The 22,211-nt window shown below is 40.4% G+C and overlaps 1 protein-coding gene across 50 annotated transcripts; it reads right to left on the reverse strand.

Moving 5' to 3' along the window:
* Window positions 1-1,433: 1,433 nt before the first annotated feature.
* On the reverse strand, window positions 1,434-21,948 carry LOC127801707 (uncharacterized). 50 transcript variants are annotated; one of them, XR_008023134.1, is made up of 12 exons: window positions 21,777-21,948; window positions 20,911-20,948; window positions 20,567-20,650; window positions 19,970-20,178; window positions 15,082-15,180; window positions 14,913-14,979; window positions 14,441-14,721; window positions 7,238-8,285; window positions 6,601-6,695; window positions 6,214-6,301; window positions 5,816-5,914; window positions 4,557-5,455 (listed from the first exon to the last, which is right to left on the reverse strand). XR_008023134.1 is itself a non-coding variant. In XM_052337063.1 (4 exons), the coding sequence occupies exons 1-4, from the start codon at window positions 19,991-19,993 to the stop codon at window positions 2,608-2,610; spliced, it is 234 nt and encodes a 77-aa protein (XP_052193023.1). In that variant the 5' UTR covers window positions 19,994-20,900; the 3' UTR covers window positions 1,534-2,607. The 50 variants fall into 50 exon arrangements, 2 of the variants coding, with proteins under 2 accessions (XP_052193023.1, XP_052193022.1); XR_008023150.1 differs by lacking the exons at window positions 5,816-5,914; window positions 6,214-6,301; window positions 6,601-6,695; ... (1 more) ...; window positions 20,911-20,948; window positions 21,777-21,948 and adding exons at window positions 2,376-2,655; window positions 8,930-9,028; window positions 12,406-12,493; ... (1 more) ...; window positions 13,164-13,258; window positions 13,394-13,453 and having other exon boundaries at window positions 5,390-5,455; window positions 14,656-14,721; window positions 19,970-20,900; XR_008023157.1 differs by lacking the exons at window positions 20,911-20,948; window positions 21,777-21,948 and having other exon boundaries at window positions 4,556-5,455; window positions 19,970-20,006; window positions 20,121-20,178; window positions 20,567-20,900.
* Between the last annotated feature and the right edge of the window lie 263 nt (window positions 21,949-22,211).

The raw sequence follows: 22,211 nt of genomic DNA on the forward strand, positions 1-22,211 counted from the left end.
CCAACTCAGAAAAGGTGCAAGCAAAGATTGACATGCAGTCCCCTTCATTAGTACAAGAGGTTCAAAGGCTGATGGGTCAATTGACAGCTCTGAGCAGGTTCCTCTCCAAATACGCTGAACGCAGCCTCCCTTTCTTCAAGGTCTTAAAGGGGGGTAGGGATTTTCAATGCACTACCAAATGCGAAAAGACATTTCAAGAATTGAAGGAGTACCTAAAGGAGATTCCCCTATTGACTCGACCGAAAACAGGAGAAAGGCTATGCCTATATTTGGGAGTCAGTCACCACGTTGTAAGCGCAATTCTTGTTAGAAAGATGGAACAAGTCGACAGCCTAGTTTATTATGTGAGTAAGGTTTTGCAGGGAGCAGAGTCGCGATACCTCTACGCTGAAATGGTAGCTCTGGCGCTGATAACAGTAGTGAGAAAATTGAGACCCTACTTTCAGGCCCACACCGTGACAGTGTTAACAGATCAACCATTAAGACAAATCCTACAGAAGCCTGAGTGTTCGGGAAGGTTAACCAAGTAGGCTATTGAACTCAATGAGTATAATCTCAACTTCGAGCTCAGAAAGGCAATAAAGGGGCAAGTATTGGCAGATTTTATAGTGGAGTGCAATCACTCCCCAACAACAAAAGAGGTGCCCAGGAAAGAGTTGATGTTATTTGTAGACGGGGTGTCCAATGCGAACGGAGTAGAGCAGGAGTGGTATCAATCTCCCCCTAAGAGGCGTTGGAATACTCCCTGCATTTCACCCTTCCCAGTTCCAATAACACGGCTAAGTACGAAGCGCTGCTAGCGAGGATGAAACCGACTGAAAAGTTGGAGGTAATTGATCTAATGGCTCACAGTGACTCGCAGTTAGTTGTGGAAAAGTTTCAAGGGACTTACGAAGTAAGGGTCCCAACATTGTCCCATTATCTGCAGAAGGAGAGGGAATTGGCACACAAATTCAGAAGCTTTGAGCTAATCAAAATCAACATATCCCTCAACCAACATGCAAACGGGAAGTCCAAGCTAGCCTCCACTCGGGACACCCTCGGACGACCGATTCATATGGAGGTCTTACAACGGCCAAGTATAGATGAAAAGGAGGGATAGATGCATTGCATTGATGTGGCCAATGAGATATCTACTTAATCAAGAGCTCCCGACAACACCTTCAAAGGCTAAGAAGCTCAGGATCAGCGCGATGTCTGTGTAGTTGAGGAGCTCTCTCATTTCCCAAGCATTTAATGCGGAGAACATGTCCACTGATGTAAACAGCTATCACGACCCAATTAGTTTAAAATGAAATGACTATTTAAGCATCATGATTGAAATAGCAATACGTAAAAAAAAAAAAAAAAAGGGAAACGAATACAAGCGAATAAAAGATAAAAGATCACTACAGTGATAACTGTCAGCGTTGAAGCTGCATGTAGATCTCCACAGAACAATCCAACGACTTCCTGCAGTCAAAAACATCATAAAAATATAGCCAAATAAAATATTTTCCACTAAACTTAGCGTCATTTTTCACTATTATCCAATTTTCACATTTTTTTCAATTTTATCATCCAACTTTAACTTTTGTTTTAATTTTGCCCTAAAGCAAACCGGCGTGTGGCCCTCCATACGTGACGCTGACGTGGCGTGCTGTTGTGTCCAATAATGGACGCATTAGCAAAACAAACCCATGTTTGACTTTGATCCAAATCTGACCCAGTGGGTCGACCGAACATTTAATGGGTCAAAACTCATCTTCTTCCCCAAATCACCTAGGGTTTCGCCTTCCACCTTGCGCTGCTGCCGCCCCCGCCGTTGTCATTTTTGCTTTTTCCTGCCCCTGGCCGCCTTCTTTCTCACTCTTCATCGCCGGTGCCTTGCTTCCATTAATGGCTGCCACATGGGAAGCCGATTGTAAAAGGACGAGAGAGGGGAGAAGACCAGAGGTCGAGGGGAAAAAACGACCATGGCGAGATCGATGTTTAAAAGATGACAAGGGCCATGGGTCTATTGCTGTCGATCGATTGCGCCTTGCTTCTGCCATCGTCGACGATGTTCTCCAAAATCGAGCTTCACCGTGACTGCCCTAACTGACGGTTCGTGTCCCCTTTTGGCTAATGGCTCGCCGACGTGGGTTATCGTTCTAGTCGACCGATTTATGCGAGTCTTCTCAGCCAAGGGTCGAATCTCGGCATTATAATGGCCATCGACGCCATGGCCAATGAACTCTGGTCACTCCCATAGCCGAACAGCTTCGTGCTCGACATGGCTCACGTGGTGTGACCAGAGGGTTGAGGCCTCGCGTAACCCCTCGATGAGAGAACAAAAAGGCGACCGCGATGAAGGAAGGCGGCGACAACTCTTTAGGACATAAAACCTAGTGGCCCGAGGGATGAAGATGATGGGTTTCTTTTGCTAAGGTCTCCAACAATAGACACATCAGTACGTCACCTAAGCGCCACGTATGCTGGGGCACACGCCTATCCGTTTGGGGATAAAATTGAAATCAAAGTTTAAATTTGATGACCAAATTGAACTAAATGTCAGAATTGGATAAAATTTAAAAATGACCCTAAGCTCAGGATTAAATAGTCTATTCGGCCTAAAAATATATTGCTCTAAGAAGGGGGAAGAGAGGGAGAGTAATGCATAATGGAACTCACAACCTCTTTAAGAATAAGCTTTAGTCGCACAACAATTTTCTCGTAAGAGCGTGAAATCTCGTACTTCACCTAAGCAAAATATCTTAAAGTCAGTATAGCGCCAAAAATTCCCTACATAAAAATTGTGCACTTGATAAAAAAATCAATGACGGTAAGTAATGATGAAACATAAGTACTCGATCAACAATTCAATAATATTGAAATGCTCAAATACTTAAAAGAAAATTAACAAAATGAAGGGGTTTTAAGAATCATTTGATCCACCCTCAACAAATAAGTACAATCCACCAAAATGCAGTGAAAATATTTTACATGAATAACGCCACAAAATAAAATAGTTGCAGAACATTTTGTCCAGAAATACCATACCTCGTTGGCTGAGAAAGTAAGAACGAAGAGCTACTTGTCTGCGTAGGATTGAAGCTCTCTCATTTCCCAAGCATTCAGTCCTAAGAACCTGCTCATTGATGTAAAAAGTTATCACGACCCAATTAGTTTAAAATGGAATCACTATTTTAACATCATGATTGAAATAACAAGAGATAAAAAAAAATAAACAAAATAAAAAGAAAGGAATAAAAAGGTAAAAAGATCACTACAATGATAACTAAAAGCGTTGAAGTTGCATGTAAACCTCAAAAGAGCAATCCAACTATTTTACGTAATCAAAAAATTCATAAAAATATATTGATCCAAGAAAGGGATGAGAGGGCGGGCGATGCCTAATATATTGTGCAAAAATACAATACTTGGGTCGCTAAGAAAATAAGATCAAAGTGTTATATAACTGTGTAGTATAGCAGCTCTCTCATTTCCCAAGCATTAAGTGCGGAGAACCTGCCTACTGATGAAAAGAGCTATCAGTACCCAATCAACTTAAAATGGAATGACTATTTAAATATCACGATTAAAATATCAAGACGTAAAAAAAAAAAAAAAAATAGGGAAAGGAATACAAGGGAATAAAAGGTAAAAGATCACTATAGTGATAACTAAAAGCGTTGAAGCTGCATGTAGACCTCCAAAAAACAATCCAACTACTTTCCGTAATCGAAAAATTCATAAAAATATATTATCTTAAGAAAGGTAAGAGACGGAGGGCGATGCATAATATATTGTGCAAAAATACCATACCTGGGTTGCTGAGAATGTAAGATCAAAGTGTTATATGTCTGTGTAGTTGAGGAGCTCTCTCATTTCCCAAGCATTCAGTGCGGATAACATGTCCACTGATGTAAACAGCTATCACGACCCAATTAGTTTAAAATGAAATGACTATTTAAGCATCATGATTGAAATAGCATCATGATTGAAATAGCAATACGTAAAACAAAACAAAAAACAGAAAGGAATACAAAGGAATAAAAGGTAAAAGATCACTACAGTGATAACTGCAAGCGTTGAAGCTGCATGTAGACCTCCACAGAACAATCCAATGACTTCCTGCAGTCGAAAACATCATAAAAATATGGCCAAATAGACTATTTTACACGGAACTTAGCGTCATTTTTCACTATTATCCAGTTTTCATATTTTTTTCAATTTTATCATCGAACTTTAACTTTTGTTTTAATTTTGTCCTAAAGCAGACAGACGTGTGCTTGTGGCCCTCCAAACGTGACGCTAACATGGCGTGTTGTTGTGTCCAATAATGGACACATTAGCAGGAGTGCAATTTTGTTCACCCTCTTTAACGAGAGTGATGTCCACTCTCGTTAAAGAGGGTGAACAAAATCGCACTCCACTAGCAAAACAAACCCATGTTTGACTTTGATCCAAATCTGACCCAGTGGGTCGACCGAACATTTAATGGGTCAAAACTCATCTTCTTCCCCAAATCACCTAGGGTTTCGCCTTCCACCTTGCGCTGCTGCCGCCCCCGCTGTTGTCATTTTGCCTTTTTCCAGCCCCTGGCCGCCTTCTTTCTCACTCTTCATCGCCGGTGCCTTGCGTCCATTAATGGCGGCCACATGGGAAGCCGATTGTAAAAGGACGAGAGAGGGGAGAAGACCCGAGGTCGAGGGGAAAAAATGACCATGGCGAGATCGATGTTTAGAAGATGACAAGGGCCATGGGTCTATTGCTGTCGATCGATTGCGCCTTGCTCCCACCATCGTCGACGATGTTCGCCAAAATCGAGCTTCATCGTGGCTGCCCTAACTGACGGTTCGTGTCCCCTTTTGGTTGATGGCTCGCCGACGTGGGTCATCGTTCTGGTCGACCGATTTATGCGAGTCTTCTCAGCCAAGGGTCGAATCTCGGCATTGTAATGGCCATCGACGCCATGGCCGATGACCTCTGGTCACTCCCATGGCCGAACAGCTTCGTGCTCGACATGGCTCGCGTGGCGTGACCAGAGGATTGAGGCCTCGCGTAACCCCCTCGATGAGAGAACAAAAAGGCGACCGCGATGAAGGAAGGCGGCGGCAACTCTTTAGGATGTAAAACCTAGTGGCCTGAGGGATGAAGATGATGGGTTTCTTGTGCTAATGTCTCCAACAATGGACACATCAGCACGTCACCTAAGCGCCACGTATGCTGGGGCACACGCCTGTCCGCTTGGAGATAAAATTGAAATCAAAGTTTAAATTTGATGACCAAATTGAACTAAATGTCAGAACTGGATAAAATTCAAAAATGACCCTAAGCTCAGGATTAAATAGTCTATTCGGCCTAAAAATATATTGCTCTAAGAAGAGGGAAGAGACGAAGAGTAATGCATAATAGAACTCACAACCTCTTTAAGAATAAACTTTAGTCGCTCAGCAATTTTCTCGTAAGAGCGTGAAATCTCGTGCTTCACCTGAGCAAAACATCTTACAGTCAGTATAGCGCCAAAAATTCCCTACATAAAAATTGTGCACTTAATAAAAAAATCAATGAAGGTAAGTAATGATGAAACATAAGTACTCGATCAACAATTCAATAATATTGAAATGCTCAAACACTTAAAAGAAGATTAACAAAATAAAGTGATTTTACAACTAATCAAACATTAACAGTTAAGCATCATCTAGTTGCACAACCGAGTTCCATCACTGGTTTGCAGTAATCATGTTTCTTGAAAACCCATACGCATTCACTTTTTCATATTCTGTGTATTTTAAGATAGCTAACTTTGTGAGGATAGATTATTAAACGTGCAACTAAGACTTGATCTAACCTGGTGGATTGCGTGAATAAACAAGTTCTTCCTCAACCGAGCACAACCCTTTCCTTAGTAGAAGAAAATATACATGCCTTAAGTGTTAAGGAAACTGAGCTGCAAAAAAATAAAAAAAAACAAAAAGAAAAAGAAGCAGGTCACAATTTTTTCGGATGAGATCATAATCAAGTATAAGTGGCTTGAAATTAAAGGGGAATTGCAATTGCATAAAAAGAACCCAAACATAAAGCCAGACATTAGGCACCAAGAAAACCCCAACGGTTTTTCCATCAAAGAATCATTTGATCCACCCTCAACAAATAAGTACAATCCACCAAAATGCAGTGAAAATATTTTACATGGATAATGCCAAAAAGTAAAATAGTTGCAGCAGATTTTGTCCAGAAATACCGTACCTCGTTGGCTGAGAAAGTAAGAACGAAGAGCTACTTGTCTGCGTAGGATTGGAGCTCTCTCATTTCCCAAGCATTCAGTCCTGAGAACCTGCCTATTGATGAAAAGAGCTATCAGTGCCCAATCAGTTTAAAATGAAATGACTATTTAAATATCATGATTGAAATACCAAGATGTAAAAAAAAAAAAAAAAAAATAGGGAAAAGAATACAAGGGAATAAAAGGTAAAAGATCACTACAGTGATAACTAAAAGCGTTGAAGCTACATGTAGACCTCCAAAAAACAATCCAACTACTCTCCGTATTAGAAAAATTCATAAAAATATATTGTTCTAAGAAGGGTAAGAGACGGAGGCCGATGCATAATATATTGTGCAAAAAAGCCATACCTAGGTCGCTGAGAATGTAAGATCAAAGTGTTACATGTCTGTGTAGTTGAGGAGCTCTCTCATTTCCCAAGCATTCAGTGCGGAGAACATGTCCACTGATGTAAACAGCTATCACGACCCAATTAGTTTAAAATGAAATGACTATTTAACCATCATGATTGAAATAGCAATACGTAAAAAAAAAAAAAAAAAAAAAAAAAAAAAAACGAATACAAAGGAATACAAGGGAATAAAAGGTCAAAGATCACTACAGTGATAACTGCCAGCGTTGAAGCTACATGTAGACCTCCAAAGAGCAATCCAACTACTTTTCGTAAAAGAAAAAATCATAAAAATATATTGTTTTAAGAAGGGTAAGAGACGGAGGCGGATGCATAATATAATTGTGCAAAAAAACCATACATGGGTCGTTGAGAATGTAAGATCAAAGTGTTACCTGTTAGTGTAGTTGAGGAGCTCTCTCATTTCCCAAGCATTCAGAGCAGAGAACATGTCCACTGATGTAAATAGCTATCACGACCCAATTAGTTTAAAATGAAATGACTATTTAAGCATCATGATTGAAATAGCAATACATAAAAAAAAAAAAAAAAAAAGAGAAAGGAATACAGGGGAATAAATTGTAAAAGATCACTACAGTTATAACTGCCAGCGTTGAAGCTGCATGTAGACCTCCACAGAACAATCCAACGACTTGCTGCAGTCGAAAACATCATAAAAATATGGCCAAATAGACTATTACACTGAACTTAGCGTCATTTTTCACTATTATCCAGTTTTCACATTTTTTTTCAATTTTATCATCCAACTTTAACTTTTGTTTTAATTTTGTCCTAAAGCAGACAGGCGTGTGGCCCTCCATACGTGACGCTGACGTGGCGTGCTGTTGTGTCCAATAATGGATGCATTAGCAAAACAAACCCATGTTTGACTTTGATCCAAATCTGACCCAATGGGTCGACCGAACATTTAATGGGTCAAAACTCATCTTCTTCCCCAAATCACCTAGGGTTTCGCCTTCCACCTTGCGCTGCTGCCGCCCTCGCCGTTGTCATTTTTGCCTTTTTCCTGCCCCTGGCCGCCTTCTTTCTCACTCTTCATCGCCGGTGCCTTGCTTCCAATAATGCCGGCCACATGGGAAACCGATTGTAAAAGGACGAGAGAGGGGAGAAGACCGAAGGTCGAGGGGAAAAAATGACCATGGCGAGATCGATGTTTAGAAGATGACAAGGGCCATGGGTCTATTGCTGTCGATCGATTGCGCCTTGCTTCCACCATCGTCGACGATGTTCTCCAAAATCGAGCTTCATCGTGGCAGCTTTAACTGACGGTTCGTGTCCCCTTTTGGTTGATTGCTCGCCGACGTGGGTCATCGTTCTGGTCGATCGATTTATGCGAGTCTACTCAGCCAAGGGTCGAATCTCGGCATTGCAATGGCCATCGACACCATGGTCGATGACCTCTGGTCACTCCCATGGCCAAACAGCTTCGTGCTCGACATGGCTCGCGTGGCGTGACCAGAGGGTTAAGGCTTCGCGTGACCCCTCGATGAGAGAACAAAAAGGCGACCGCGATGAAGGAAGGCGACGGCAACTCTTTAGGATGTAAAACCTAGTGGCATGAGGGATGAAGATGATGGGTTTCTTGTGCTAATGTCTCCAACAATGGACACATCAGCACGTCACCTAAGCGCCACGTATGCTGGGGCACACGCCTGTCCGCTTGGAGATAAAATTGAAATCAAAGTTTAAATTTGATGACCAAATTGAACTAAATGTCAGAATCGGATAAAATTCAAAAATGACCCTAAGCTTAGGATTAAATAGTCTATTCGGCCTAAAAATATATTGCTCTAAGATAGGGGAAGAGACGAAGAGTAATGCATAATAGAACTCACAACCTCTTTAAGAATAAACTTTAGTCGCTCAGCAATTTTCTCGTAAGAGCGTTAAATCTCGTGCTTCACCTGAGCAAAACATCTTACAATCAATATAGCGCCAAAAATTCCCTACATAAAAATTGTGCACTTGATAAAAAAATCAATGACGGTAAGTAATGATGAAACATAAGTACTCGATCAACAATTCAATAATAATATTGAAATGCTCAAATACTTAAAAGAAGATTAACAAAATGAAGTGGTTTTACAACTAGTCAAACCTTAACAGTTAACCACCATCTAGTTGCACAACCGAGTTCCATTACGGGTTTGCAGTAATCATGTTTCCTGAAAACCCATATGCATTCACTTTTCCATATTCTGTGTATTTTAAGATAGCTAACTGTGCGATGATAGATTATTAAACGTGCAACTAAGACTTCATCTAACCTGGTGGATGGCGAGAATAAACAAGTTCTTCCTCAACCGAGCACAACCCTTTCCCTAGTAGAAGAAAATATCCATGCCTTAAGTGTTAGGGAAACTGAGCTGCAAAAAAAAAAAAAAGGAAAAAGAAACAGGTCATAATTTCTTGAGATGAGATCATAATCAAGTATAAGTGGCTTGAAATTAAACGAGAATTGCAATTGCTTAAAAAGAACCCAATCATAAAGCCAAACATTAGGCACCAAGAAAACCCCAACGGTTTTTCCATCAAAGAATCATTTGATCCACCCTCGACAAATAAGTACAATCCACCAAAATGCAGTGAAAATATTTTACATGGATAATGCCAAAAAGTAAAAAAGTTGCAACATATTTTGTCCAGAAATACCGTACCTCGTTGGCTGAGAAAGTAAGAACGAAGAGCTACTTGTCTGCGTAGGATTGGAGCTCAATCATTTCCCAAGCATTCAGTCTTGAGAACCTGCCCATTGATGTAAAAAGTTATCAAATCCCAATTAGTTTAAAATGGAATCACTATTTTAACATCATGATTGAAATAACAAGACATAAAAAGAATAAAAAAAAGGAATATAAGGGAATAAAAAGATAAACTATCACTACAGTGATAACTAAAAGCGTTGAACCTGGATGCAGACTTCAAAACAATCCAACTATTTTACGTAATCGAAAAATTCATAAAAATATATTGATCTAAGAAGGGGATGAGAGGGAGGGCGATGCCTAAAATATTGTGCAAAAATACAATGCCTGGGTCGCTAAGAAAATAAGATCAAAGTCTTACATAACTGTGTAGTATAGGAGCTCTCTCATTTCCCAAGCATTCAGTGCGGAGAACCTGCCCACTGATGAAAAGAGCTATCAGTACCCAATCAGTTTAAAATGAACTGACTATTTAAATATCATCATTGAAATACCAAGACGTAAAAAAAAAAAAAAAAAAAAAAATAGGAAAAGGAATACAAGGAAATAAAAGGTAAAAGATCACTCCAACGATAACTAAAAGCGTTGAAGCTGCATGTAGACCTCCAAAGAGCAATCCAACTACTTTTCGTAATAGAAAAAATCATAAAAATATATTGTTTTAAGAAGGGTAAGAGACGGAGGCGGATGCATAATATAATTGTGCAAAAAAACCATACATGGGTCGTTGAGAATGTAAGATCAAAGTGTTACCTGTTAGTATAGTTGAGGAGCTCTCTCATTTCCCAAGCATTCAGAGCAGAGAACATGTCCACTGATGTAAATAGCTATCACGACCCAATTAGTTTAAAATGAAATGACTATTTAAGCATCATGATTGAAATAGCAATACATAAAAAAAAAAAAAAAAGAGAAAGGAATACAGGGGAATAAATTGTAAAAGATCACTACAGTTATAACTGCCAGCGTTGAAGCTGCATGTAGACCTCCACAGAACAATCCAACGGCTTCCTACAGACGAAAACATCATAAAAATATGGCCAAATAGACTATTACACTGAACTTAGCGTCATTTTTCACTATTATCCAGTTTTCACATTTTTTTTCAATTTTATCATCCAACTTTAACTTTTGTTTTAATTTTGTCCTAAAGCAGACAGGCGTGTGGCCCTCCATACGTGACGCTGACGTGGCGTGCTGTTGTGTCCAATAATGGACGCATTAGCAAAACAAACCCATGTTTGACTTTGATCCAAATCCGACCCAGTGGGTCGACCGAACATTTAATGGGTCAAAACTCATCTTCTTCCCCAAATCACCTAGAGTTTCGCCTTCCACCTTGCGCTGCTGCCGCCCCCGCCGTTGTCATTTTTGCCTTTTTCCTGCCCATAGCCGCCTTCTTTCTCACTCTTCATCGCCGGTGCCTTGCTTCCAATAATGCCGGCCACATGGGAAACCGATTGTAAAAGGACGAGAGAGGGGAGAAGACCGGAGGTCGAGGGGAAAAAATGACCATGGCGAGATCGATGTTTAGAAGATGACAAGGGCCATGGGTCTATTGCTGTCGATCGATTGGGCCTTGCTTCCACCATCGTCGACGATGTTCTCCAAAATCGAGCTTCATCGTGGCTGCCTTAACTGACGGTTCGTGTCCCTTTTTGGTTAATTGATCGCCGACATGGGTCATCGTTCTGGTCAACCGATTTATGCGAGTCCACTCAGCCAAGGGTCGAATCTCGGCATTGCAATGGCCATCGACACCATGGCCGATGACCTCTGGTCACTGCCATGGCCGAACAGCTTTGTGCTCGACATGGCTCGCGTGGTGTGACCAAAGGGTTGAGGCCTCGCGTGACCCCTCGATGAGAGAACAAAAAGGTGACCGCGATGAAGGAAGGCGGCGGCAACTGTTTAGGATGTAAAACCTAGTGGCCTGAGGGATGAAGATGATGGGTTTCTTGTGCTAATGTCTCCAACAATGGACACATCAGCACGTCACCTAAGCGCCATGTATGCTGGGGCACACGCCTGTCCGCTTGGAGATAAAATTGAAATCAAAGTTTAAATTTGATGACCAAATTGAACTAAATGTCAGAATCGGATAAAATTCAAAAATGACCCTAAGCTCAGGATTAAATAGTCTATTCGGCCTAAAAATATATTGCTCTAAGATAGGGGAAGAGACGAAGAGTAATGCATAATAGAACTCACAACCTCTTTAAGAATAAACTTTAGTCGCTCAGCAATTTTCTCGTAAGAGCGTTAAATCTCGTGCTTCACCTGAGTAAAACATCTTACAGTCAGTATAGCGCCAAAAATTCCCTACATAAAAATTGTACACTTGATAAAAAAATCAATGACGGTAAGTAATGATGAAACATAAGTACTCGATCAACAATTCAATAATAATATTGAAATGCTCAAATACTTAAAAGAAGATTAACAAAATGAAGTGGTTTTACAACTAGTCAAACCTTAACGGTTAACCATCATCTAGTTGCACAACCGAGTTCCATTACTGGTTTGCAGTAATCATGTTTCCTGAAAAACCCATATGCATTCACTTTTCCATATTCTGTGTATTTTAAGATAGCTAACTGTGTGAGGATAGATTATTAAACGTGCAACTAAGACTTGATCTAACCTGGTGGATAGCGTGAATAAATAAGTTCTTCCTCAACCGAGCACAACCCTTTCCCTAGTAGAAGAAAATATCCATGCCTTAAGTGTTAGGGAAACTGAGCTGCAAAAAAAAAAAAAAGAAAAGAAAAAGAAACAGGTCACAATTTCTTGGGATGAGATCATAATCAAGTATAAGTGGCTTGAAATTAAACGAGAATTGCAATTGCTTAAAAAGAACTCAATCATAAAGCCAGACGTTAGGCACCAAGAAAACCCCAACGGTTTTTCCATCAAAGAATCATTTGATCCACCCTCTACAAATAAGTACAATTCACCAAAATGCAGTGAAAATATTTTACATGGATAATGCCAAAAAGTAAAAAAGTTGCAGCATATTTTGTCCAGAAATACCGTACCTCGTTGGCTGAGAAAGTAAGAACGAAGAGCTACTTGTCTGCGTAGGATTGGAGCTCAATCATTTCCCAAGCATTCAGTCCTGAGAACCTGCCCATTGATGTAAAAAGTTATCACGACCCAATTATTTTAAAATGGAATCACTATTTTAACATCATGATTCAAATAACAAGACATAAAAAAAATAAAAAAAAAAGAATATAAGGGAATAAAAAGGTAAAAGATCACTACAGTGATAACTAAAAGCGTTGAACCTGGATGTAGACATCAAAACAACAATCCAACTATTTTACGTAATCGAAAAATTCATAAAAATATATTAATCTAAGAAGGGGATGAGAGAAAGGGCGATGCCTAAAATATTGTGCAAAAATACAATGCCTGGGTCGCTAAGAAAATAAGATCAAAGTCTTACATAACTGTGTAGTATAGGAGCTCTCTCATTTCCCAAGCATTCAGTGCGGAAAACCTGCCCACTGATGAAAAGAGCTATCAGTACCCAATCAGTTTAAAATGAACTGACTATTTAAATATCATCATTGAAATACCAAGACGTAAAAAAAAAATAGGGAAAGGAATACAAGGAAATAAAAGGTAAAAGATCACTACAGCGATAACTAAAAGCGTTGAAGCTGCATGTAGACCTCCAAAGAACAATCCAACTACTTTCCGTAATAGAAAAAATCATAAAAATATATTGTTTTAAGAAGGGTAAGAGACGGAGGCGGATGCATAATATATTTGTGCAAAAAAACCATACCTGGGTCGTTGAGAATGTAAGATCAAAGTGTTACGTGTTTGTGTAGTTGAGGAGCTCTCTCATTTCCCAAGCATTCAGTGCGGAGAACATGTCCACTGATGTAAATAGCTATCACGACCCAATTAGTTTAAAATGAAATGACTATTTAAGCATCATGATTGAAATAGCAATACGTAAAAAAAAAAAAAATTGAAAGGAATACAAGGGAATAAATTGTAAAAGATCACTACAGTTATAACTGCCAGCGTTGAAGCTGCATATAGACCTCCACAGAACAATCCAACGACTTCCTGCAGTCGAAAACATCATAAAAATATGGCCAAATAGACTATTACACTGAACTTTGCGTCATTTTTCACTATTATCCAGTTTTCACATTTTTTTCAATTTTATCATCGAACTTTAACTTTTGTTTTAATTTTATCCTAAAGCAGACAGGCGTGTGGCCCTACATACGTGACGCTAACGTGGCGTGTTGTTGTGTCCAATAATGGACGAATTAGCAAAACAAACTCATGTTTGACTTTGATCCAAAACTGACCCAGTGGGTCGACCGAACATCTAATAGGTCAAAACTCATCTTCTTCCCCAAATCACCTAGGGTTTTGCCTTCCACCTTGCGCTGCTGCCGCCCCCACCGTTGTCATTTTTGCCTTTTTCCTGCCCCTGACCGCCTTCTTTCTCACTCTTCATCGCCGGTGCCTTACTTCCATTAACAGCGGCCACATGGGAAACCGATTGTAAAAGGACGAGAGAGGGGAGAAGACCGGAGGTCGAGGGGAAAAAACGACCATGGCGAGATCGATGTTTAGAAGATGACAAGGGCCATGGGTCTATTGCTGTCGATCGATTGCGCCTTGCTTCCACCATCGTCGACGATGTTCTCCAAAATCGAGCTTCATCATGGCTGCCCTAACTGACGGTTCGTGTCCCCTTTTTGTTGATGGCTCGCCGACATAGGTCATCGTTCTGGTCGACCGATTTATGCGAGTCTACTCAGCCAAGGGTCGAATCTCGGCATTGTAATGGCCATCGACGCCATGGCCGATGACCTCTGGTCACTCCCATGGCCGAACAGCTTCGTGCTCGACATGGCTCGCGTGGTGTGACCAGAGGGTTGAGGCCTCGCGTGACCCCTCGATGAGAGAACAAAAAGGCGACCGCGATGAAGGAAGGCGGCGGCAACTCTTTAGGATGTAAGACCTAGTGGCCTGAGGGATGAAAATGATGGGTTTCTTGTGCTGATGTCTCCAACAATGGACACATCAGCACGTCACCTAAGCGCCACGTATGCTGGGGCACACGCCTGTCCGCTTGGTGATAAAATTGAAATCAAAGTTTAAATTTGATGACCAAATTGAACTAAATGTCAGAACTGGATAAAATTCAAAAATGACCCTAAGCTCAGGATTAAATAGTCTATTCGGCCTAAAAATATATTGCTCTAAGAAGGGGGAAGAGACGAAGAGTAATGCATAATGGAACTCACAACCTCTTTAAGAATAAGCTTTAATCGCTCAGCAATTTTCTCGTAAGAGCGTGAAATCTCATGCTTCACCTGAGCAAAACATCTTACAGTCAGTATAGCGCCAAAAATTCCCTACATAAAAATTGTGCACTTGATAAAAAAATCAATGACGGTAAGTAATGATGAAACATAAGTACTCGATCAACAATTCAATAATATTGAAATGCTCAAATACTTAAAAGAAGATTAACAAAATGAAGTGGTTTTACAACTAGTCAAACCTTAGCAGTTAAGCATCATCTACTTGCACAACCGAGTTCCATCACTGGTTTGCAGTAATCATGTTTCCTGAAAACCCATACGCATTCACTTTTTCACATTCTGTGTATTTTCAGATAGCTAACTGTGTGAGGATAGATTATTAAACGTGCAACTAAGACTTGATCTAACCTGGTGGATGGCGTAAATAAACAAGTTCTTCCTCAACCGAGCACAACCCTTTCCCTAGTAGAAGAAAATATCCATGCCTTAAGTGTTAGGGAAACTGAGCTGCAAAAAAAAGAAAAAGAAACAGGTTACAATTTCTTGGGATAAGATCATAATCAAGTATAAGTGGCTTGAAATTAAAGCGGAATTGCAATTGCTTAAAAGGAACCCAATCATAAAGCCAGACGTTAGGCACCAAGAAAACCCCAACGATTTTTCCATTAAAGAATCATTTGATCCACCCTCGACAAATAAGTAAAATCCACCAAAAAGCAGTGAAAATATTTTACATGGATAATGCCAAAAAGTAAAATAGTTGCAGAAGATTTTGTCTAGAAATACAGTACCTCGTTGAAGTGTTAGGGATACTGAGCTGCAAATTTTGTCCTAAAGCAGATAGGAGTGGCTTTTGACTTGAGAAATCTAGGAAGTATTGTTCAATCAAGGAAGGCGTGCATGTGGCCAAGGGGATGAGGTGACCTCGATTGTGGAGAAGGAGAAGTGGTTGGGGACTATCGCTAAATTTGTAGCGATCGCGAGCAAGGCCAGAAGGTGTTTATCCATTGCGATTACCGGCTATGTTCGTGAGTACATAGCAAGAAGGAAGGCAAGTGTGGGAAGCAGATCCTTGAGCATGCTGATCATCGCTAATTGCAGACATAGGCGGACATGTACAATTGATTGAGGCAAACTTAAGATTGCGGATTTTGATTTTCGGGAAGACGACTCAGATCTCGGTGAATTCTGAGCCGCTGGATTAGGCGATTATTGGAGGCAAATTTGGAGCTGATATAAGTCCGGAATTAGTAGGCGAAGCAAATTTCGTAATCCAATCCGATTGGAATTTTGGAGGCGCCTTCCTCGAATAGGGATCTAATGCACCTAATCTTGATCCTAGCTACAATCTGGAAGTGGGGATAAACTCAAGTGTCCCTGATTGCAAATCAAATCAGATTGGTTCCTTTGAAGCGAAGTTGTGCGATTTTGAGCCAAGCAGAGATAAGGAATTCCGGTGATTACGGAGCTTGTGGTCGATGATTGGGTAAGAAAGGAGGCAGGCTTGGGGTGAATTGAAGCAAAGCTGATCAACATGTGGTTGTTGTAATATTGGAAGGTGAAGTAGACCGGCAATTTCAATTGTGTGATTCCAAGTCTAATTGTTGCGTGTGCAATGGGTTTGGGCGAACTTAGGGTGTGGAATTTAGATTCGAGGAAGGAAAATCAGAGTGGCGCAGCCGGATATTTGATCTAAAACGAGTCCAGAAGTTGAGATTAAGAAGGCGACGGTTCTTAGCTATTGCATCTTAACTAAGGCGGAATTGAAGGCAACACGAGGTGAACTAGATGGAATTCGGATGGGATGCTATTAAAAGTGGGAAACGCCAGAACCAAGGGCAGGTGGATGACCGCTTGGAGACCTTGGAGATGGGGTGTCGGCAAGCTCAAAAGGAGATCAACCAGAGCCAATCGAAGTATGCGGCTAAGCTGGATTTAGCCTTTAGCAGGCTCCGGGAGGAAATTGATGGGTTCCGCCAGCAGATCAGCCAGCAGTTGAATGCCTTAAGCATGTTAGCTAGGCAACCTAATGTCCGCATTCCGATGGAATTCACCCCCAGGGCTTCATCAGCGCCCATTCTAACGATGCCCTAATGAATAGACAGAGATCACAGGATTCGAGGGGGTATCAGGAAACGAAGGACAAAGCTGAGGTAGAGGAGGATAATTGGGACAAGGGATTGGCAGTAATCACTCCACCATTCCAAAGTCACAAATGGACATTCCCCCGTTTGAAAGAGAAAGACCTCAATGGTGGATCCGACGATGCGAACGGATGTTCTACCACCACCGAGTAGTGAAAGGGGTGAAAGTGAAAATGGCTGCAGCTTATTTGGATGGTGTTGTAGATGCTTGGTTCGAAAATTGGACTTGGGAAAGGGTAGAATGGAGCTGGCCACAGTTTGTAAACGCCTTGCGTACTTGGTTTGGAGAAGGCCCAAAACTAATGTTGTCATTGGAGTTCCTAAGCTGCTCATCAAGTAGTGCAGGGAGCTGATGAAGTACAGTGGAAAAGGAAGATGGTGTACGTGCAGTTGATGCAAAGTATGAGACTTAGGTGCTACATGAGGAAATACTTGCTGAAAGTGTGCCTAGGGTATACTCCAGCAATCAGCAAGTAGGAGGTTGGGGCAAACCTCATGCTGAGGAATATGATAGTCCGCTCGATGGTGATGTTTCTGGAGTTCTACAACAAGACCAGCCCAACTATAAGGAAGAACCAGTTAATAAGACTAAACATTGGGGTGATCCGGAGGAAGAAGAGGAGGAGGTGGAAGAAGAGATGATTATACCAAGCAACTTGCTTGGAACATCTCATACGAATGTCATTGGCATGGGCACACAAAACAAGACAAAGGTAACATTGCAGCCAGAAGAATTGGGAGTATTGTACAGATTTTTCCCTATAGAGAGGTTTGAAATTATCTCTATGGTTGGAAAAGATAGGGTTGCAGGACTGACCGCTCATTTAGAACCATTTTTCATGGCAATAAGGAAGAAGTGGATGGCTGAGATTGGTGTTGCAGCAAGTCATAATATTGTTATTGTGGAGAGAGAAGAAAAGAGAAAGCAAGAGCAAAGAGAAATACGAGAGAAGAACAAGAAAAGACGAAGAAGAAACCAGTTGGTGAAGAAAGGCATTGGATGAAGAGACACCGGCTTGTTTATAATAAGTTTCTTGGCGACAAGAAACCTTTCAAGGAGGGGGAATTGTCACGACCCTTGGGATATTATAGGGACAAAGTTGTAATTAGTTGCATTGTTGGTTAGGAAATGCTATTAGTTCTGTTATAGTGCACATGGGTGTTGTTCTTAGACTCTACTTCTAGTTGAACAGCCTATAAATAGGTCTTGTATGTAGAGAAATGTATGCTGAAATAATATAGTGAATTCATATTTTCCCTCCTTACTTTCTCCCTCTCATTCTTCCTAATTCTCTCTCATTTCTCTTGATTTCTACTCTATATCTCCCTCCAATTCTTATCCGTTTCCCTCCCGAATCCTTCCCAATTCCTTCCTAGACCCTAGCTAAATCCTAGGGTCGTGACAGAAACTAACACCAAATTGTTTATCAAACATACTGTACTCAATAAATTGCTATGAAATTTTGTTGTCATGAAAGTCACTTATACAAAAAGCACTTTTGCAAGAATCACTTGTAGGAAGATGCAATTTAGATTTGGCTAAATCATCTGAGAAATGCTTCCAGCGTATTACATGTCTTTGGCTATTTGGCTAGTGACTGAACTAAAGTTCTTTTAACAATCAAATCAAATGTTTTAGTAGTTAATACTATTTGGATATTGATATGTTTTTATATTTTAACATTTTAAATTTTTATGATTAAATGCTATTTTTAATTCTAAAAATGATCCAAACCACAACCATATTTAAGCAACAACAAAGGAAACCCAGTAGGAATCAAGAGCAGTACTGGCGAAGGGTATTAGTAAACTGCCAAAAGTATATGAGGGAGAAAGTATAATTTGGTCAACAGACATTTTGTAGACAATCGACACTGCTATCCAAACATTTGAATGTATCCATTCTAAGAAGTCAGCAAGAGTGAAGAATACCTTAAAATTGTTGACAGTGGGGTGGGAACTTCCGATAGTTTAGCGAAAACAATAAAATGTGAGTAGTGAAGAATGAATTCAACCTTAATTGGTCAAAAATAGAAAAGGCCTGAGAACTAAAGCAGAACAACTACATTCACACTATGTAGATTAAATTCCCTTGTGATGTCATATAGCAGAGTTTTGAGAGCACGTCCAAGTCAGAAAATAGAGAGTGGCAATTAATATTAGAGAAAACTAGTACCCCTATTTTTTTTGTACTCGAGACAATAAAAAACAGAGAAAAAACATTCAAACTCCAACATAGAAATGATATTTCAAGAAAAAATGCATCAAGCTTTTAAGATTCTGACCAAAATTGACTAAAAACACTTTTATTGAGTAAATTACACTAATCACCCCTCAGCTTTGACCTAATTACAGAGTACCCCATGTTATGGAAATGGCAAAGTACCCATGCCTGCTAAAAAATAGGGTCAATTGATCATTTTAGGCCTAAGTTTTTAAACCACCCCCCCCCCCCCCCCCAAAGAGTGGCTGAAAGGACTCGACTATAGAGAGTTTAAAAAGGTAAGGGTAAAATGATCAACTTACCCTATTTTTAGCAGCAAAGGTTCCCATTTTTTAGCAGCTGGATGATTTAGGGCATGGTTGATGGTCCAGTGGTTTAAGCCACACTTTGTGTGTGTGGGTGGGTGGGGGCAGATGTTTATTCTCACTATCTCACCAGAAATGATGGCCAAATGTTAGCCAATCTAATTCCAGAAAATAGGGTTCGTAGCCAGAGCAATTACAAGAATATAGGCGAATGAGACAGACCAGTTATTGGAATATAGTTGGCTAGACCAGGCCAAGATGACAAGCTATGTCCACGCCTTTTAATAATGCTATTAAAAATAGAGGTATCCCTGAGTTTTGAGCCTACTAAATAAGTTGAAGCTTTATATTATTAATTGTATCAAATTTTTTCCAAGGTGGGGATTAGAGATCTAAAGCTTGCACCAAGAGTGATATTTTGACTTGGGATTTGATATGATGAAGACATTATCCTGGGCAAAACATTCAGATAATTGGATCACTACTTCAATAGCTAAGAACTTAGTTAGCCTAGAAAACATTATCTGATCACAATCATTGTATGGAACATTTCTACAACTGCAAAAATAAATAAAATGTGATGCATGCAAACTCTCTTTTTGGGTCACATGTACAATGCATACCTTTTGATCTATTAATTTTGTCATGTCTTCTGCTCCACTGTCATTTTCAAATTTGAAAACATTATGAAGTTGAAATGACCTGGCATAAGACTCATGGAAATAAAAATTTTAGACAACCTGTTAATCACTCCACGAGATAGAAACACTTAACTTCTCCCCGGTGGTGTCATTTTTTTGGACTTAACCCTAGCAACTGTTACCAAAACTGCCTGATAAAATTGGAAACAATAAACAAATATAGTCAGAAAATGGAATAAAGCAGGATGTTACTCAATAAAACAGGGCAGACTGAATCATCCCAGATGGCAGTGTAACTGTTGTTCCCAGATGATACAATGTCTCTTAAGGACAAAGAGGGGATCTCATGCATGTCCTGCTTTTCTTTCCTTGCTGTATCAAGACTTAAGGTGAATTTGGATTGGAAGTATTAGAATTTACTAAGATTGCAAAGTGGCTCTTGCCTTCTTATCTGGGTCAGTTGTTGCATTCAAGCTTTTAAGGTGAAGGCAATCCAAGATGGAATGGTTTAGAGTGAGAGCTTTCAAAAGAAATTGGCATGGCGGAAAATGCAGTATCTACCGGGAGGCATTATCTCACTCTTTTCAAGAGCACCTTGTCAAGACTATCAAACTACTTGATGTCTTTATTCTCTTCAGCTCTTGCATCAGCATCTAGATAATCCTAGAGAGAAAAGACAACAACGGCACCACATTAAATATTACATGCCCCCAAAAGACATAACTTTCCATATCTTTTTCCCTTACATTTCTAAATGACAAACAACTCAAAATAAATTAAAGAGCCTCCAGGAAGATAAGGCTTGGCCCCTTGCTCGAGATTCTTGATTGTTCCATTTCCTGATGTTAGCAATGTACAACAAACAAAATATTTGCAACAGGGAAAAAAAAAAGAAGAAGAAGAGGAAGACAATCTCTACCAACCTGCTGATCTGCTACACTATAGTTAAAGCACCCAGGACCTGCACGTGCAGAACAAAAAGGCAGGGAAACTAGTTTATTTCTTTTGCTTGGACACAAATAAGAGAGAATATAACTTACCAAAGAAGTAATTAAAAATAGCTTGTCAGCATTACTTTCCTTCAATAAGTGTAAACCAGAGATAAAGGAAATCTTATAAAAACCAACAAAGCAACTTTGAGATTGATAGAATTTCACTGACTTTATCCCAAAGAAATTAAGAATATAATGTATTTGCAGTTAAATAAATATATTAAGAACGTAATACATTTCCGACGGGCAACAACTCCAAAAGTTTGGCTGACAATTATGTAGTTAATCTTCTCGAAACTAAATATGTATATATATATATATATAAGAAATTAGAAAGTAATGGAAACTAATATTTTGATTGCATCCAGTCAAATTGTCACAAGAAACGTGATGCAAAATTTGGAAATGTAAGAGCGACCAGAAAAAAAGTGCATCTACAGGGCAAGCTCTCTGTCCGAGTGACGCCATGGCACGCGGAATGAATCGTGTAATGAACGCATGAACTACGCGGTTGCCAACAACATGAAAACCTCTTTCACTCGTCTTCTTTATCAATAGCCATAATTTCAGTCGATTCGCATTGAATCTTTCTCCTCACATTCCCTAAACAAAAAGAACATTGTCGAATTTCGGACAAGAAGTAGTTAAACCCTATATACAGCAACTCAGACGCAATTGCGACGTCCAGAGACATCAATTCAACTGAAGCCAACAAATTCCAAATTCCACAAAATGCAAAACCCCTGAAATTAACCGCACAGACACCAATCCCAAAACAAAGAGAGGAGAGATCAAACCTTGGGGCAGATCTTCAATCTCGGTGAATTCCTTCTCCAATGCGGCACCGATCATGCCGGGCAAGCTGACCTCCTTGGATCTCGGGTGGGAGGAGTTGGATTCCGCAGCGATGGTAGAGGCGTTGGCGGCAGCGACAGAGAGAGTGAGACGAGAGAACGCAGAGAGAGAGAGAGAGAGAGAGGAGAGAGATGTCCGCATCTCTCCCAGAGGGTTAGAGAGAGAGAGAGAGAGAGGAGGGGGGAGCGTGGGGTGGGGGGGGGGGGGGAGATACGAATCCGAATGGGGGAGGAGCCTTGGCAACAACTCGCAGCTTCTTCTTGGTTGTAATTAGTGGCACGGCGCGGCCACCGGAGTGCGTGTATTGAAGGAATCGAAATTGGATGACGATAGCGGTGGAGACGAGCATGTACGCGCCGTGCACACAATCAATTCCA

Source organism: Diospyros lotus, chromosome 5 (assembly GCF_014633365.1).
Source record: "Diospyros lotus cultivar Yz01 chromosome 5, ASM1463336v1, whole genome shotgun sequence".
Lineage (NCBI taxonomy): Eukaryota > Viridiplantae > Streptophyta > Magnoliopsida > Ericales > Ebenaceae > Diospyros > Diospyros lotus.

What these genes read in the sequence shown, in the direction of transcription:
- LOC127801707 (XM_052337062.1), bottom strand. Translation starts at nt 19,993, where the DNA reads ATGACAAAATTAATAGATCAAAAG. An exon ending in CAAAATTAATAGATCAAAAG is followed by an intron (nt 15,136 to 19,969) that starts GTATGCATTGTA and finishes TTCTTCTACTAG; the next exon opens with GGAAAGGGTTGTGCTCGGTT. An exon ending in TTATTTACGCCATCCACCAG is followed by an intron (nt 5,456 to 15,081) that starts GTTAGATCAAGT and finishes TGTTTTGCTCAG; the next exon opens with GTGAAGCACGAGATTTCACG.